Source organism: Labeo rohita, chromosome 7 (genome assembly GCF_022985175.1).
Source record: "Labeo rohita strain BAU-BD-2019 chromosome 7, IGBB_LRoh.1.0, whole genome shotgun sequence".
Taxonomy (NCBI): domain Eukaryota; kingdom Metazoa; phylum Chordata; class Actinopteri; order Cypriniformes; family Cyprinidae; genus Labeo; species Labeo rohita.
Window position 1 is genome coordinate 28,425,170 of NC_066875.1, and position 18,499 is coordinate 28,443,668.

General features: G+C 36.6%; 1 protein-coding gene across 2 annotated transcripts in view; it reads left to right on the forward strand.

Annotated features, from left to right (window-relative positions):
- nfatc3a (nuclear factor of activated T cells 3a) overlaps positions 1-18,499 on the forward strand; it is a 76,615-nt gene that overhangs the window by 20,996 nt on the left and 37,120 nt on the right. For both annotated transcript variants that reach the window (XM_051116146.1, XM_051116147.1), the window contains exons 2-3: positions 907-2,083; positions 10,602-10,764. In XM_051116146.1, the coding sequence (XP_050972103.1) occupies positions 907-2,083; positions 10,602-10,764 (1,340 nt within the window). The remainder of the gene's footprint in view (positions 1-906; positions 2,084-10,601; positions 10,765-18,499) is intronic.

The window sequence follows — 18,499 nt, forward strand, 5'->3', positions numbered from 1 at the left end:
CTTTATTAACCCTCTAGTTAAAGAAAATCCCATTCCAAGTGTGCCACACATGAAGCTGTCAGCATGATGTAAATGTTAAACAAATCACTTGTTAAATATCTTTGCAGAAATGGTGCATGAACTACAACTGCATCTTGTACAAACCTGTTTTATACATATTATATGTTAAGAGATAATGCAAGGCAAATGCTTTTAAAAAAAATCTCAAAAGACAAGGTCATTCAAATTCAAAATGACTGTAAATGTTCTGTAAAAACTAAGAACAGCAGCTTTCAGCCTGTCATCATGATGCAAGTATAAAATATTAGACATACAGTAAGAGTTATTTACAGGTTTTTTATTAGATTGCGCTGCTTTTCCATTGTTTTTTTTCTATGTAAACGTGGACGCGTTTAACTGTTGCACTCACGCCTTTTGCAGAAGAAGGTCATCTGGAACCTTCTTGCATGTTTTTCCTTTTCCACCGCCTGTGTCACATCTTTGTCAACACAAAAGTGCATTCTGTGTGGACTGCACCTAGCAATATGAGCATGTCACATGTTGGATCATTCTTTTCTCTTTACTGTTATCATTGGCATATTGTCAAAGTGTCTAATTCTAACGTTTGGCAATATTTCTATTCAAAATCATGACAAAACTGTAAATTCGAATTAATCGATAAAGCCCAGCCATAGTGCACAAGTAGTACTTCAAATAAAGTTTAATTACAGTTTTTATATCGGTAAGTTTTGAGCGATATGTCAGTAAATGTTAATAGACTTGAACTATATTTAGTATAAAATAAATGTATTTAAAATGTTTTTTTTACTAGAGTACACTGTATAAATGCTTATTTTTTCCCCATATTGTTCTGTCTGTTTCATCCTATCCATGTTTTGTCTTGTTTTTTGCTTTTGATTTTTTTAGATCTAGAAACGGATGAAAACACATCATTTTACATCCTTAATGTGGGGCAGCCTCCTTCAGTGGTGCACCAATCACACAGTCACCAGCGGCATGGAGGCCCACCCCCAGCCCAACTGATTGCCACCTCCCCCTCCCTGCAGGCCCACCACAAGGCCTATGAGCCCAGCTATGAGCACCAGGACTCTAAATACACACCCACAGGTGTGGGCGGAGGAGGGAACGGCCCACCAAAGGCCTTTGAATGTCCCAGCATCCAGATCACCTCCATCTCCCCGAGCTGCCAGCAGGAGATGGAGACCAACGAGGATGAGATGAGAGCGAAGGGTCCGGATGGAGACTACCACGACAGACCTCTGTCTCGAGACCATCTGTACCTGCCTCTAGATCACTCGTATCGAGATTCATCCCTGAGCCCGAGTCCCTGTAGCAGCCTTTCCTCTCGTAGTTGGTTCTCAGATGCGTCGTCCTGCGAATCCATCTCGCATGTGTACGACGACGTGGATTCAGAGCTAAATGAAGCAGCGGCGCGTTTCACCCTGGGCTCGCCGCTCACCTCGCCCGGCTGCTCTCCGCAGGCTGGACCGCAGGAGGAAGTGTGGCAACAGCAGCATCATCAGCATCACCCGGCCTTCACTCACTCCCTTTCTCATTCGCATGGCCATTCTCTCTCGCCCCGCCAGTCGCCTTGCCACTCGCCCCGTACCAGCGTCACAGACGAGAACTGGCTGAGCCCTCGATCACCTTCACGACCCTCATCACGTCCGACATCGCCGTGCGGGAAGAGACGCCACTCCAGTGCTGATATATGCTACCTGGGCTCTTTATCACCCCATCACTCCCCGACTGCCACGCCCGGCCCCTCGCCCAGGGGCAGCGTGACCGAAGACACCTGGATAGGAAGCCCATCAATGGGTATGTCCCCTTTCCAGTGTTGTCCCTCTGAGGCTGACATACCCTCCAAGACAAGGAAGACCTCCCAGGACTGTACAACAGCAATTCAGTCAGGAAAGGGCGACCTTGGCATGGATGACTCCGGGAATGTATCTCCTTTGCTTGACTCAACTGCTGATGAGGCCATGCACGGATTAAAGAAGGATGGATCTGGAGAGCAGTTTCTTTCTGTCCCATCTCATTTCACATGGAACAAACCCAAACCAGGACACACGCCTATTTTCAGGTAAACTCTGAAGTGACCATTATTGAGAATGTGTATAGACAGTAGCTCTGTTCTGAAACTAAAATGAATTGACTACTACGTTGTCAGCAGCCTTCTAAGGCAGCATCCAAACTGACAGGATCTCATGTGATTGATTTGGCACCAAATTTGTTTGATGCTGTCTCACATGCAGCACACAAAAAGCACTTTGTACTTAAAGCACAAGAGACTCAACTTTCAGTTAGGCATGGTCGATACCAATAATTGACCCTTAGTTAAGTTGACCCCTTAGTTAATGTTGCTTTGTCAGACAAACAGTGCCGCTGTCACGCTACACATCATGTTCTCACACAGTAAAAAATACATCGTGGAGCAAAGAGAAAACTGACAGCACGCTGACAGACAAGACAGAGCAGGAATATCAGAATATTTAAACAGCGGAAAGACGTAAATACACACAATTTTTCAAGTTTTAGTCCACCAAAGTTGGTCTACTCTCCTGTCTGATTTGTTTGTCGGACAAAATGGCATATTTGACGAAGGAAGCTGATTGCAAAGGGTCAATTATTTTCATTTTTTGTCAGGAAGCAATAAATCAGAATTTTAATAGATATTAAAATTCTATACTATTTTGTCCAAATAAATAAAACACTAAAAACTAAAATCAGCAAGTAAATTTAAGCATCACAACGTCATACTGTACAACCTAAATATGAATAATCATTCTGAGATTTGCTAATGATTATTAATAAATTAAAATTGTTCTAAAGAAATAACTAAGTGAGTGATTAGGAAGAAAATCTAAATGTAAAATATGGTAAATGAGCATGCACAATAAATCAAACAGTATTCATTTGTGCCAATAATTTTGTATTAACAAATTAATTGCATGGATGGACTGTGTGTAATCACAATTAATCACACCTAATCACACCAACATTAATATCTGGATAAATTTTCACATTGAATCTCTTGAACTTATGTGGAAGCAACAAAAAGACTTTGAAAAGTATTTTAATATCTGACATTAACATATACTTCAGGGGTTGAAAATGTGGATAATGAACTATTTTTGACACATTGAACAGCAAATGTTAATCTCAGAAAGACATTTAACCCAGTCCTAATGAAAATATGAATATATAGAAGAGTATCAATATATTATGCATACTATTATGCATACCTGCTTTCAGATCATTTAGCATGTTGCTAAGCTAACAATGCAAATACTATAACTACAAAAAATACCTGGGGCACATAAAAATGTTGACTGTGGAAATAGTCAACTTTCAAAAAGCTACAGATGTATTTTTTTATATATTTAAAAAAAAATTAAATCTGAGTATGTCTATAGTCTGTTATTTATATATTTTGGATATTTTTTACTTCACTCATTGCAAAGTATTCTAAGGTTGTCTTAAAGGATGGTTCATCTAAAAAATTTTAATTCTGTCATCATTTAGGGTATGTTCACACTTGTAGTTCAGTTCGCTTAGTTTGTTTGGTCCGGACCAAAAAGGAAAATGATACATTTGGTCCTGGTCCATTCAGCGTTCACACTCGCATTTTTGACAGCGAACCTAAAGGCATAGTGATACGTTTACAACCTGATTGGTCGGGTTGAATGATGTATATTTCATGACCGATATCCACCGAACACTCCAAACAAATAGAAAAGGTGCATTCGATTTAAAGTGGCGCTGCGGGTATTTGACCTCAAAGTTGGGTTTGTTCAGAAGTATTTGGTCCTTGTTGGTTTTATATATGTAATTCGAACCGCACCAGAATACGCTTAGAAGCGGACCGAGACCCATCTTTTTAGCGGTCTCGGTCCGCTTGTTTGGTGCGCACCAGGGTTCGGATGGCAGCTTTCACACTTACTCAAACGAACCGCACTAACAGAGCAATCACACAAGAGTTTGTTTTAATCAAACCAAACAAGACAAGTGTGAACACACCCTTACTTACCATCCCATTTTGACTTTTGTTAAACTGTGAAACACAAAAAAAGATATTTTGAAACCATTTTGATGACCACAGACTGGGATTGCATGGATAAACCTCCTTCAAGACATTCAGTATATTGTCTTTTATTCATAGAAGAAAGTCAGTTTAAAATATTGTGAGAATAACATATGGGTGAGTAAATGATGACAGAATTTTCACTGTCGTGTGAATCATCCCTTTAAACGTGAAGAATATTTGTAAACCATTATAAATGAAAAGCCTTTACTTAATGCCCTACAGGAAGGATGTAACCATGTCTTGAGCAATGAGGGGGACCAACTATATATTATTATTATCTTTTATTATTAAAATTGTTTTTGAAGTAAACTCACAGCTTTGTAGAGGGAGATGCGCAGAGCAGGTAATTGACACATGCAACTTTAATTGCTCTTTCTCTCTGTCAGAATGGCCATATTAGTGGAAAAGGTCGAGTAGTTTGGATTACTGGATATGGCTGTCGTTCATTTCTGTTGGTCTAACAGTTGACTAATATTAAATGATTTGTGACTTCCGTCTTACCTCAGTCTCTTTCAGTGTAAAACTGATGCTTTGCTCTGAAATTTGCGCTCTGCTTCTGTAAACGATAAACCTTGCCTACTTTGAGTTGATTGGCTGCCTCAAGTATTTTGACATTGATGAGCACTGTTTAAAGGTCTGTTAACAGACCTTTAAATCTTTTTGTTGTCTCCAAAAACAGAGTGCTGTGTAATGGAGTGCAACAGACCCTGCCCTACAGTACTGGTAGTTGGCTCACTACTTTTAGAACAGATCCAATATACATTTAGAGTAGCATGAGACAGTTGAGTGAGCTGAAGAACACAAAGAGTTAAATGTGTGTCTGCTATCCATATCAGAGCATCAGATAATGGCTGTGTATGTGTGCGCACGCGCGCGCATGCTAGTCAGATGAAGACGGCCTGTGTGTGTGCCCTGGCCTCTGTCACCATAAATCAGTAAAGAGAGCATTTGGCTATGGGTCGCAAACGTTTTCCTACCCACAATGATTCTGTTATCGACCACTCCAACACAACACAATTTTTAACTCAGTCAGGCCACTTCATTAATCATCCACAATGTATAGTAAACACACTCGAATCCAAAATCACTTTTGAAATAAGCACAGTCACTTGCTGTCCTCCTCACAAACATGTCAAGAAACTTCCAGCTAGGGCTGGGGGATAATTCGATAATGATAATTATTGCGATATAATTTTCCTTGATAAAACGATATGAAGACTTCGATAAATGTTCGATATGTGCCAAAAGCGGAACGAAACAGCGTGACTCATTTGAATCGCGCCACGCGGACCATTTATCCACGCTTGGACCAAAGTTTAAACTGTCACACTGCGCAAGCTCACTAGAAAAGGTGCATTTACTCCATCACGCGAGCACTAAACAGCGCTGTGAGATCCAGTGTGAAACACTTGAATTCAGCGATGAACACAAATGACTCAAACTAGTTTAAAGCTGTGTGCAACGAGACAGTCAGAAGGCTTTTCAATCTACACCTACATCTACAACATGCCGCCGGACCCCCCTAGAGGGACCAAGGTCCACCCGCCACAGTCTCAAAAAAATCCTGTGGGAAACACTGATTATAGTATACATGTACATGTCTTAATTAAAATTTCAAGCGGTCTTAAATTTGGGGACAAAAAAGACAAAAATCGCGTTATGGATTAAATGTGCTAGTTGTTTGAAGCGCACCACACGAACCGTTTATCCACTCGGAGCACAGTTCAAACGGCAGCAGAGCGCAGGTTTACTAGAGCAGATGCATTTACTCGCGAGCACTAAACAGCGCTGTGAGATCCAGAGTGAAGCGCTTGAATTCGATGAAGAACACAATGATATGGCGATTTAATCAGATGAAACAGCACTGACAAACAGGAGAAACACTGCGCAACGATAGTCAGAATCATTTAATATGGATTATTTTTACTTTAACACTGACTGCACTATGGTATTGCAGCACAGTTGTGGGACATATCGAACTGTGTTATATTATTATGTATATAATGTAATAAATATATATTATATATAATTATATATAATGACATGTAATAAATCTATTAAAGGAGTAATGGAATATAATTACAGTATTTTTTGATTAATAGCGTTTGTACATTTATACTAAGACCACGGTTCTTCATACAAATACCTAGAAACTATAAAGTTCATTTTTATACCATGGTATTGAGGTGAATAATTACATTTCATCATATAAAAATAAGGTTGTTACAATTTTTTTAGAGATGTTACTGTTTTTGATAATGAACATGATCTGAGCTGTAAATCAGGATATCAGTTTAATATATTACCCCCAGACCCCCCTAGAGGGACACACGTCCACCCACCATTTGTATATGTGTCACTATAAAGAATCTGTGAATTTATTGCATTAAAAATGTCATTCATTTAATTAGCTAACTTATTGCTTTAGGTATTTGTGTATATTTACTGAACAAAGCGATACCTTGACAACATTGTAGTAAATATATTTGGTGAATCAAAAAATCATGCTTATTAACATACCAGCAGACATGATAATGCAGCACAAATTGGTGCATGAGTAGTCACCAAAATAAAGTATTTGAACCTCATAGTTAAATAGAAAATGGGTGGGAACTGAAAAAGGTCAATTTTTTGGAGAAAAAAAAAGATTCCCCCCCCCCACCTCTTCTGCTAGGCTGGCTACGGGCCTGGTGTATTTGTGATTAAGCTATAGCATGTGTGCATTTATACTGAATGTTTTTAGACTACCGTTTTTCATACAAATAGGCTACCTATAAAACCATGTAGTTATATTTTTACCATGGTACCATTATGTGTGGTTTTAACTGTGTTTATCATGATTTAAAATTTATGCTTGCTACTATGGGAGACCAAAGCTTAATTAAAAAAAAAAAAAAAAAAAAGAAAAACGGTCAGAATAAATTTAACCATATAAAACTGAGGTTGCTACAATTTTTACAGATGTTACTAACTAATAAACAAAAATTTACCTCTGCATCCTCAAGCTACTATCAAATGTGCATTTCTAAGAGACAAAAAAGTGATATTATTATTATTATTATTATCAGACATTTATTTTAAAGAAAATTAATGGTCTGGTTTCTACAACTTTGACTTTGGAGCAAAAATCTGACTTTAAACTTAAAAGAAATTCGACATTTATTGTGATAATTATTGATATCGAATGATATGAAAAAAATTATCGTGATTGCCCATATCGCCTAGCCCTAGTTCCAGCAAAGCAACATGTAGGAACAGTGCTGACTAACATCTTTACGGCCGTACCTTCATACAACAGAGACATGATACCTGATCCCTGTTATATGAGCCTACAGCTCTGCTGTCTGCCATCGGACCTGTATGTGAGTGTGTGTGTGTGTGTGTGTGTACACTGACTGCTCCATCAATCAACAGCAATAGAAAGATCTAGAAGCTTGTCTGGTTTAACAGATGGGTTTGCTATGGCAGGGTGGGTGAAGTTGGCACAATATTAAGCTGTAGTGTACATCGGGTCTAGTTTAGGACAGCCAGCTAAACATAACACGCTTTCAGATGAAGACACACACCTGCTTGCTCTTAGGACTGGCCAATGTATCAAATGTACATGTTTTTTTTTTTACTTCATGTTTCATAAAAACATTAATGTGTAAATAGTCTGCCTTTCTTGTAAGGGGCAGACTGACATCTGGTCCATCCTGTTAAAGCTGCCAGAATGTGCCACCATTTTGGAAATAAACAAACTGCATTTTATCATATCCCAAGCTTACATGCATATCATCATAGTTCTATTATATATACACTATCATTCAAAAGTTTGAGGGTTCATTTATTTTATCATTGCAATATGCTGATTTGGACCTCAAGAAACATTTCTTATTATTATCAGTGTTGAAAAATGTATATAGTGGTAGTATAGCTGCAGAGTAGTATTAAGGCATTCTTGAATAGTGTTGTTTGTTGATTCAAATTGGTGTTCATTTTTGTGTACCAGGTCTGTCGATGTATAAGGCAAGTGTACATTGTCACCACGTAAGGCGTTTGATATCCACAGGCCACTAGGCCACTCTCGTTAGGCCACTACCGTCATACACATTCAGCCTTCTCATGTTTCCCCTGACGATCCATCTCACGTTACCATGACAGCATGAGGAGTGAGGGGTGATCAGGAAAGAGAGAGGTTGGAGAGGATGTGGTAGAGAGCTAGACTAAGACAAAAAAAAAAAAAATACAATCACTGATTTATGTTTCACTAGTCAAAAGTTTTGCGCATCTTTTAAATGCGTAGTTCACCCAGAAATGTAAAACTCTGTCATTGTTTACTTACCCTCATGTTGATCCAACCCTGTGTGACTTTTTTCTGTGGAACATTAAACATATTTTAAGAAATTACTTATTTTTTTATTTATTTTTTTTATATATATACACAACAAAAGTCATTTGTGATTTGGTTACCACCATTTTCAAAATATCTGTTTTTGTGTTCAGCAAAAGAAAGTCAAATAAGGGTCGTATATTTTGAATGATATGAAGGTGAGTAAATTATGATAGTTTTTTTTTTACTTTTAGGTGAACTATCTCTTCAAACAGTTCTCACTGAACTGCTCTGCATCTGAAAGGTGACAAATATAGTGTTTGATACATTTATTAGACCACCACCCAATGTAAGGTTTGTGCCATAGCTGCCCTAAACTAACAGTATTGGTGATTACCAAAATCATTTTCCAAAATCACCAAAATCATGTTTCTCTAATGGTTTGGGCCGTATGATTTCTGTGATACGGAAAACACAGAATCTAGTCATAAAAATGGAATTTCATGGAATTTGCCAAATTTTGGATGAATAATCAAAAGTAGGTCAGTACACTTAAATGTGATATGGACTAGTGTCTGTGAATAATGAGCTACAAAAATACTAAAAAATAAATAAATAAATAAAAAACACTTTCGTTTACTACACACATACTGAAGTGCGTGTGATGCTTGCAGTGTTTTCAGCCTCTGCCGCCTCAATATGAATATATATACACATAAACATCATCTCTAGAACTGCTCTGAGAGTCACTCATGAACATTTTACTGTTTCTTTTGAGAACAACTATCGGCATACAGAAAACAGAAAGGTCTTCACAGTAACCCGTCAAAATAAGTCTGGTTTAACTTTAAGAAACTGTGACAGAAATATATTACTTAATGAAATGATACTACTAGTACTACTACTAATACAATTATTATTAAAACATTATTTTTTAAAGTTATATGTACCAGAAAAAAATAATCACCAGAATTTATTTGCCATATTTCTAGGGGAAAAAATAATAATACTTAATAATAAATAAACAATAATATATATATATATATATATATATATATATATATATATATATATATATATATATATATATATATATATATATATATATATATATTATTTTTACAGTTTAATGAAACCATTAAAATGGAATCCAGAAAATAAATGAAAAACATAGAATTTGCTTTAAAAAAATAAATAAAATAAAACATAGGGCCTTAAAAAATGTACATATTTTATTTCATTTTTACGGCCTCCTTTGGACTTGATAACAGCTTATATTCTTGTTGGCATTGTATGTACTTTTCCACAGTCTGTGTTGTTATTGACTTCTTCCAAATAGTTTCTAGTTGTTCCCAAAATCTTTTGCTGTTTTTTAGGGGTTTTTTTTCTATATTCTGTTTTTTTTTTTTTGTTTTTTTTTTCCGTTTTATTTTTACTAGACTCTGTTTTAATGGTTAAGTTAAACAAAAAGCATGTGTAATTAACTGAAATCATAAAACTTACACAGTTTAACAGTAATTTATTAAATGCGTGAATAAAGACTATTTTGTTGTTTCAGTTTATTTGTAAAACATGCCCGATCGGCTTTGCGGATCACTCCGCTGTGGCGACCTCTGATAAAGGGAGCAAGCCGAAGAGAGAGAGAGAGAGTGGTTTCAGTTTATCTGCCTTTAATGACAATATGGTTTTTAGTGTTTTAGTGTTCATTTTTGACAGATTCCTAAAAAATTTGTTCTCTCTCTTCATTATGACAGATGGTCTAATAAATTTGTTAAGCAGTTTTATGCTAATGACCATGTTAGCCTTTAACCTGCCCTCACAGAAGCATGTTGCGTCATGGTCTTTGTTCACAAGTTTAAATTTCCAATTTTGAGACCGTATTTTAACATCCAAAGTAATTTGCAGCTCAAAGGAGATCACACAATTCATTCACGTCTTCAATATGTTGGCTTTCTCCGCACACCACAGCTGCACAACTTTATTTTCAAATTTCATTAGGTACAGATGGGAAGTGGGAAGCATCTCTGGCAGCAACACAGATACTTGAGTCAAAAAAGATGAGCAAAATAACTAAATCTGTGCACCCTGAACTGTTACATAGCTGGTCACTGACACGATCATACATTTTTATAGTTAGTGTACTACCTGAACTCTATGCATTGTGTAACTGCTCTGTTTGTGTTGCTCTTGATCTGTGCGTAGGGCATCATCCCTGCCTCCCCTGGACTGGCCGTTGCCGAATCAATATGGGCAGTATGAACTGAAGATCGAGGTTCATCCCAAAGCTCATCACAGAGCTCATTACGAGACCGAAGGCAGCCGAGGAGCCATCAAAGCTGCATCTGGGGGACACCCTATCGTCAAGGTGAGTCTCCACAATAGGACATTTACTGATGATGTCATTCTCACCAACCGTCTTTCCGGGCTGAACACATTTGTTTTACCACCACCCATTTAGCTGACTGTACGAGAGGTTAAACTTGGTTTTGGATCGTCGTACAAGGCCTTGTGGCCTTGATTTCTAAGTGCTCATTACGCTAGCCACAAAAGTGGGAACAGAGCATGATGCCATCCGTTCCCTCACAGGAAGCAGAACTTGAGAAGCGAGACCACACAGAAAGCGTCTGCTGTGTGGCCTAGTAACCTCATTACTGGTCATAAAATTCCTTTTACTGGGTAACAGCTAGCGAGCGTGTGTTTTGGTGTCAGCCAGATCTAAGCAAACCGTGTAGCAGTCTGATTAGGGACTTTATTTCCTACCAACTGCTCTGTGCTACTTGTACTAGCGGCTCACCGGAGGGATCATGGGAGCGTGCTTCAGCAGAGGTGATGGCATCATTTATGTAAAATGAAGCCCAATTAGTATCCTGCTGTAGCATGATCGGATAGGTAAACTTACCTGGCACTCTCCTGAGGCTAGCTCTCCTAGAGAGACTAAGAGAGAGGGAGCTTGTTGGTAAATATTTTATGGTCGTGGAGGCAGTGGCCTCTTTTGTGGCAGCCATAATGAAGCACACACTCAACTCATGAACTGAGATCGTGTGAGGAAGAGAAGAAGGCCTTTCCCCTGAATCATAACCTCTGGCTTTGAATGGTCCATTAAACAACCACAATTACAGGCCTGCGTTTCTGCCACATCACACCTCAGTCTTGTGTCTTGTGGGCCATTAATTGGCAGTCGTTTCTTGTTTATGACCTTCGTTAGGTTACCTGCATGATCATCTTTCATTATCAAACATCTCATCTCTTTTATACTGCAGGACTGCCTCTACATTGCCCTTTGTTCCAAGTCTGCTTGGTCAGTTGGAGTCATTTTTATGTTTCTTTGCACTTTTTCTGGACTTTGCCACATTGAATTTATAGCCCTCAAATCCAAAAGCAAATTACAGGTGTAGTTTGTGTGCATGGGTGGTTGATGTGGCATAGGTTTATATGTGCCCAAGTTTCATACTGAAGATGATAATAATACAAATAAATTAGTAAATTATATATAAAAATATTTTAAACTAGTACTTTGTCTTATTTTTATCATTACAATATTTTTGAATTAATTGAGTATACTTGAAATTCAATCAGTGCTCAAACATTTCTGTCAAGAGCTGAACATGTTTTTGTTTCCAAATGAAGTTTGTGGAGAAAAAGTCAAAGATGTCAGGAAGATCAGATAACATCTTAGAAGGACATCTGATGAAGTTTTGCCACATCACTTTTTCCATAAGATGGTGTTGTTGCAGTGAAGGTCAAAATGTGACGTGTTCATAGATTTTTTTTTTTTGTTTTTTGTTTTTTTTAATGAAAAATGAAATCCATGTATGCTGGACGAGTGCTGGTTGCATTATAAACAATATGAAATAATAATACATTTTTTTTATTATTATTATTATTATTATTATTATTCTTGTTAATTTGAGGTAGTGATGTTCAAAATAATTATCAAACACTCCTAGTTCAGCTTCAGCAGGAGAGCAGAACAGGACTTAGAGGACGTCGAACTGCCATGTGAGACGCTACTGACACCGGACATTTTTCTTTCCACTCCAACCATGACGTCACATCCCCATAGAGAATATTTAAAGGGAAAGACCTCTTTTATTAATGAGTTTATTACATGAAATTTGCTACAATATGGAAGTTATTTTTGTGTTTTAAAAAAAAAAAATTAAAACCTTTTAAGTTGGAAATTACTCATTTTAATTATAGATATAATTTGAAAATGTTCAAGAGATAGGTGTTTCAACATATGAACAACATTTCCTAATTGATGTACTTAATCAGAGGCTTGATTTCAGTAAACTAATGACTGGCAAGTAGTATGCAGATCTTTCCTTCAGAAACGATATGTTCCTTCTAGATATGAAATGTGCATTCATAATTGAGCCTGGGAAAAAAAAAGAAGCGAGTTAAAAACAAACAACCGCTATCCTTTTTTTGTCTTGTTTGCTGAGATTTATCTCCCTACCTCGCGTGCTTAAACATCAACCAACCGTATACACGAGAATCAGTGTTGTGCGAGCGAGCGTGCCTTTCTTACTATTTCAGAGTATTAATGACTAACTCTTTAACATCATAGCCCCACTTCCCCTCACACTACGACTGAGGATGCATAATTACCTCACATTAATGAAGTCTGTTCTGTGGTAGACACACACTGGTCCACCCACAGGGAAATACTGCGCTAGAAAACCTCGCTAAACTTCTTTTTTCCAAGTTTTGGTCGTATTTTTACAAGAGGAAAATTAAATGAATAGGAAAAAATATCTTGTAGATACAGATAATAACAAGTCTTAACATGTTATTATTGATATTATAGTTATTATGGGCACTTATATACTGAATAGAAGTACTAGAAACTATGTTTAACGTGTTGAAGCTGCTGGCATACAGATATGCATTTACAAACTCTCTGTGAAAGCTACTGCTAACACATGATCTGAGTAGCAGCAGGAAGATCAACTGACCACCCGGTTTACATGTGTGTATTTATGTGCTCGCTAAATAGTGCTAGTCATAGTCATAATTTGACTTCTTCAACCCATGTATGAATCATGGGTTTAATCAATTTATTTAACTATACCATCAATCGATCAGAATCAAATTATATTTTGTTCCCAGTTATGATTACGCTTGTTTTAATGATGGTTTAGCATAAGAGTGATGTACAGTGCTATATATTTGTTTTTTTCTATATGCACTGTCTAGTGTAGTGTCTGAGCAGGTAAATAAAAAAGTGATTAAATAGTCAAAACTATGGTAAAAATAGTATAGAAATGTCTGGGTTTAATTAATTAGCATTAGTTAATGCATAAACAGCATTTATTTCAGCATTTATTCATCTAGGTTAATGTTAATTTTTACAAATACGAACACATTTTTTTATATACAATGGCCCGCTTTTACAGACAGGGCTTAGACTAAGTCAGGATCAGGTCATAGTTCAATTAGGACATTTAAGTAGTTTTTATAAATGTGCCTTAGAAAAAAACACTGGTTTGAAAATGCTGGTGTGCATCTAAAGACAAAACAAAGGCACTAATTTAAGATTAGTCAGTGCAAGTTTCTTTCAGTTGAAACAGCTCAGACTTAGTCTGGACTATAGTCTTAAGCCTTGTTTGTGAAACCAGGGGAATGTATGTTATTAAAAGACATTAATTTAAACTGAGCAATTGTAAGGCCACCAGTATTTTCACCAACAAAATGTTTAATTTAGTCTTGGATTTAGTCTTGGATTCAGTTTCTTTTTCAGTTTCTTCATGTCATTCCAGAGTCCTTGTGCATACAAAAATCTCACTGGATTATTACAATTAATGGCAAAAGGAATGTTTGGACTGGTATTTTCTACTGACACTACAGCGAAAGATAGAAATAACTGACTTAAAACCATTATTTTGAAAATTCTAGCGGGCTATGACTTTTGCACATTAGTGTATGTGTATTCGTTTTTTAAACACTGCATTAAAAAATAGTTAATGCTACCTAATACATTAACTGATGTTAGCAAATCGAACTTTATTGTAAAATGTTAATATTGTATTTTCTCATTTTTCCTTGGTTTGTGTTCATTTCGACTGCGTAAATGCCTTTTTTTATTGTGGTTTTGAAACTCCCTGGTTCCATTTGGGAAAATCTGCACATGGAAAATCTCCCATACCTTCAGACCTTTCAGCTAGCAGCTGTTTACGATAAAGTTTCCCATGATGCTTTCTGGGGCATGCGCTGCTGGAGTCTTAGGCTGCTGCTGTGGAGTATCTGTTGTTGTGACGTCAGCAGGTGACACCGCAGACTCCATCTGTCCTGGGAGTGAGCCTCTCTGCGGTGACTGGATCTTAGAGACAGTGAACAGACTCACTGAGCCATATTGCCTTCAGCAGCACTTACGCTGCCAATTAGCCAGGAGGACAGACCCATACACCTGTATGCCAGGTGTAAACTAGCACAGACGCTGTATGTGTGTTTTTATGTGAACACCGGGGCATTTGGCAGAGAAGGCATAGAAGGGTAGTACCTCCAAAAAAAAAAAAAAAATGGATGATAAAGCAGTCATTAAATCAAAATGAATGTTAAGAGATGAAATAGTGTGAATCAGCTTTAATTGAAATGAACTTAACAGGATGATCTCTGAGTGAACTGTTAAACAGTTACATCAGAAGTGCACCTCCATGCTCCTGACCTTCATTACGCTTGCTGTGTTTACCCAGCATTTGTTGACTAATGGACCAAAAAGAAGGTAACTATTAATAATAGGAGAACAAACATCCACGAGTAAGAGCTACATAAAATATGCTTGTTATTCTGTTACTGTTAAGTAACTATTATGCTACTGCATAATACTGTCTTTCTTTTCACTGTCTTTTTTTTTAACGAGTCTCTTATGCTCGTCAAGGCTGTCTTTATTTGATCAAAAATGCATTAAAAACTGTAATATTATGAAATATTATTGCAATTTCTAATATAGGTTTCCTATTTTAATACACTTTAATATATAATTGATTTCTGTGACGCAGCGCTGAATTTCCAAAAGTTCAAAAGAACAGCATTTTTTAAAAATAGAAATCTTTTCTAACAATGTAAGTCTTTACCATCTTATACTTTTTATTTATTTAACATTTCTTTGCTGAATAAAAGTATTAAAAGTATTTTAAGAAAGAGAGACATAAAGAAACTTTTTGAATAATAGTATCGTAAGACAAAATTTCTATTTTGATTAAACACTGTGCTTTTTAACTTTTTTTTTATCAAAGAATCCTGAAAAAAGAATCACAGGTCCCAAAAAAATATTAAGCAGCTTAACTGATTATAATGATTTTATAAGAATGATATTTTAGATTTATTAGAATGATTTCTGAAGCCTCATGTGACGCTGAAGACGAAATTCAGCATTTCATCACAGGAATAAATTATATTTTAAAGTGTATTAAAATAGAAAATTGTTATTTTAAATTGCAAAAATATTTCACAAAATTGCAGTTTTTTTTTTCTGTATTTTGATCAAATAGATATAGCCTTGATGAGCATAAGAAACTTCTTTAAAAATTGTTTAAAAAACTTACTGATCCCAAAATTCTGAACAGCAGTGAATCTTTAACTCAGAAACCATATAAACATCAAATGGAATTGGAACATCAGTTTAGACTGGATTAAAAAAAAAAAAAAAGACAGACTGTTATAGGTCAGTGTTGTAACCTAACAGGTAATTGTGTGAGTGAGCTTTGTTTTAAAATTATTTTAAAAAGTCAAAGTTAAATATTAAAGTCAGGTGAAAAACTTAAACAAAAAAAAGAAATATTGCTTTAGAACTACAATAAAATAAGTTAATATGAATATATGAATGTGAATCTCAATAGAGATATAAAAAAAAACTAATCAAATGACAATAAAAAAAAAAATCTTAAAAAAATCATAACTAAAAATATATATGAAAATAAAAGCTAATTTAAACTATTAAAGGTGCAATAGGAGATCTTGGAGAACGCTAAATTTAGCCTGATAGCACTGAAAGCAAACGTCCCACCCTCCCTGCAAATCACCGTCCAAAGCCATGCCTCCTGAACATATCTACGCACACAAACCAGACATACAGAGACAACGTTACTACAAGACATTTTAACACCAAGCTAAAATGTTCAGCAGCTCAGATAGGAAAACTGTGTGGTGCTAATAAAGCATGGGAGACGAGAAGATGGCCTATTTTCCCAGAGTTTAATAAAACACCTCACGTGCCAATGCACTCATCCACAAACATGGGGATCGAGCAAGGAAAAGTGTACCCAAGCATATATCCAACTCGGGTCACAAACAGAAAGGAAAGAAATAAAATAATAATAATAATTCACCTTTCCAGAACTTACAGACACATGCACAGTTGTCAGTCTGCCACAAAACTACTGTAAATGCTCTAGTGGCCGTTAAAACATCACATTGACTGTGAGAATGCTTTATAGTACAGTTAGTAAAAGTATTACAAGGAAGGAAGATCAGGTTGTTGATGCTTGCCTGCCATTCCCGCTCTGCCTGCATAGTGTATGTGAACCCGCTGATGACGTATGCTGTCTGTGCAAACAGGATGCCCAGAGGTATGCAAATACACATGTAATACATATGGCAGGACAGCCTATCGTAATGTTTGGACTGAACGTTTTGATTGGATTTCTTGGTCCTTCCACAGAATATATAAATAACAAAAAACATGTTTCTGAAGACAATCACCTATTGCACCTTTGATAAATGCTTTGTTAGTAAATAAATAATGAATGTGTGCCCCCCCCACCAAAAAAAAAAAAACACACTACTCCAGTAGGGTGACGGTGAGTTTTCCCTCTTTTCCTTGCTTTTATTTGCTCTAAATTGCTTGTAAATGCCTGTGCGCATTTCACTTTCGAATTGGCGGCAATTCAGCGGCAATTGATTGAACTAACGACAACGAAACATTGCGACGAACTCACTTATATTACACATATAATATAAACATAACAAATAATGTTCAATTTATTAACAAAATGAATGCAAATACACCATGCTATAGGCCTTATATAAAATAACAAATAAAGTTTAAATATATAGGCCTAAAACACTGAAAATCAGCAAACACGGTGGAAGCAAATAAATAAACAAATGTTAAAAAAAGCTTCCAAAATCGTCTTAGATAAACGGCAAAAGTCAAAACGCCTTTCAAAGTCTACAGTATTAAGCAATATAAAGCAGGCGTGATAAATGAAATTTATGCATTGCATTGTTCAAAGTCAATCTTTTTTTTTTTTTTAATTGTTAAAATTAAGGAAATTTCTCTGCCATTTATTTATTTTTGCTGGATTGAAAACATACCGAACTGTGACACCACTGTGTCATATCAAATTGAACCATGAATTTTGTAAACCGTTACACCCCTAGTAATGGTTTATGTGTAGAGTAATGAATGGGCCAGCTATGTGGATGGTGTACTTACACAGGTCATGAGGTTACGAGAAGGTCGTAAAAAATTTGCATTACAGAGGGACGAACGGGCTAATGTTACAACCAGAAATACACATCCACGTCTTCCAGCACTTCAGCACTCCAGTTATTGTGTGAGAAATCAGAGACGCAAATTGTGGTGAAATCGAGAAACGCGTGCAAGTGTATCTATCAGTGGTGTGTAAGTCAAGCTGCCATAACAAAAGGCTGCGGATTGCAGCGTACAGTAGCCAGACAAACACCAGCAAAACAAAGTGACAGTGTTTACTGCTAGTGTTTGGACTAGGCTAATTCACAGTTCAGAGATCTACGAGGAATGCTGTGTAATGCCCTACAAACCTCGCTTGCATCTCGCTCTCTCTGGGTTCACTCTTAACCAAAATCAGCACACCTGTTGCTAGGAGATGTAGAAGTTCTGAACCCATCTGGCACTGACTTTCCTAAATGTAAGTGTGTGTGTGTGTGTGTTAGAGATCACAATTGAACGGGTTAAACACAAAGACTCACACAAAGGGCAGCAGAGTTTACATTTGCCGTAGGATCTGTTCATGTGTTTTATTCTCAGAGAAAGTCACTTGTACCTTTCACCCAGGGCTTTTATGTGGATAAAAGGCTCAGTGGAACCAACACACATAGTGGAAACCAGCTTTATG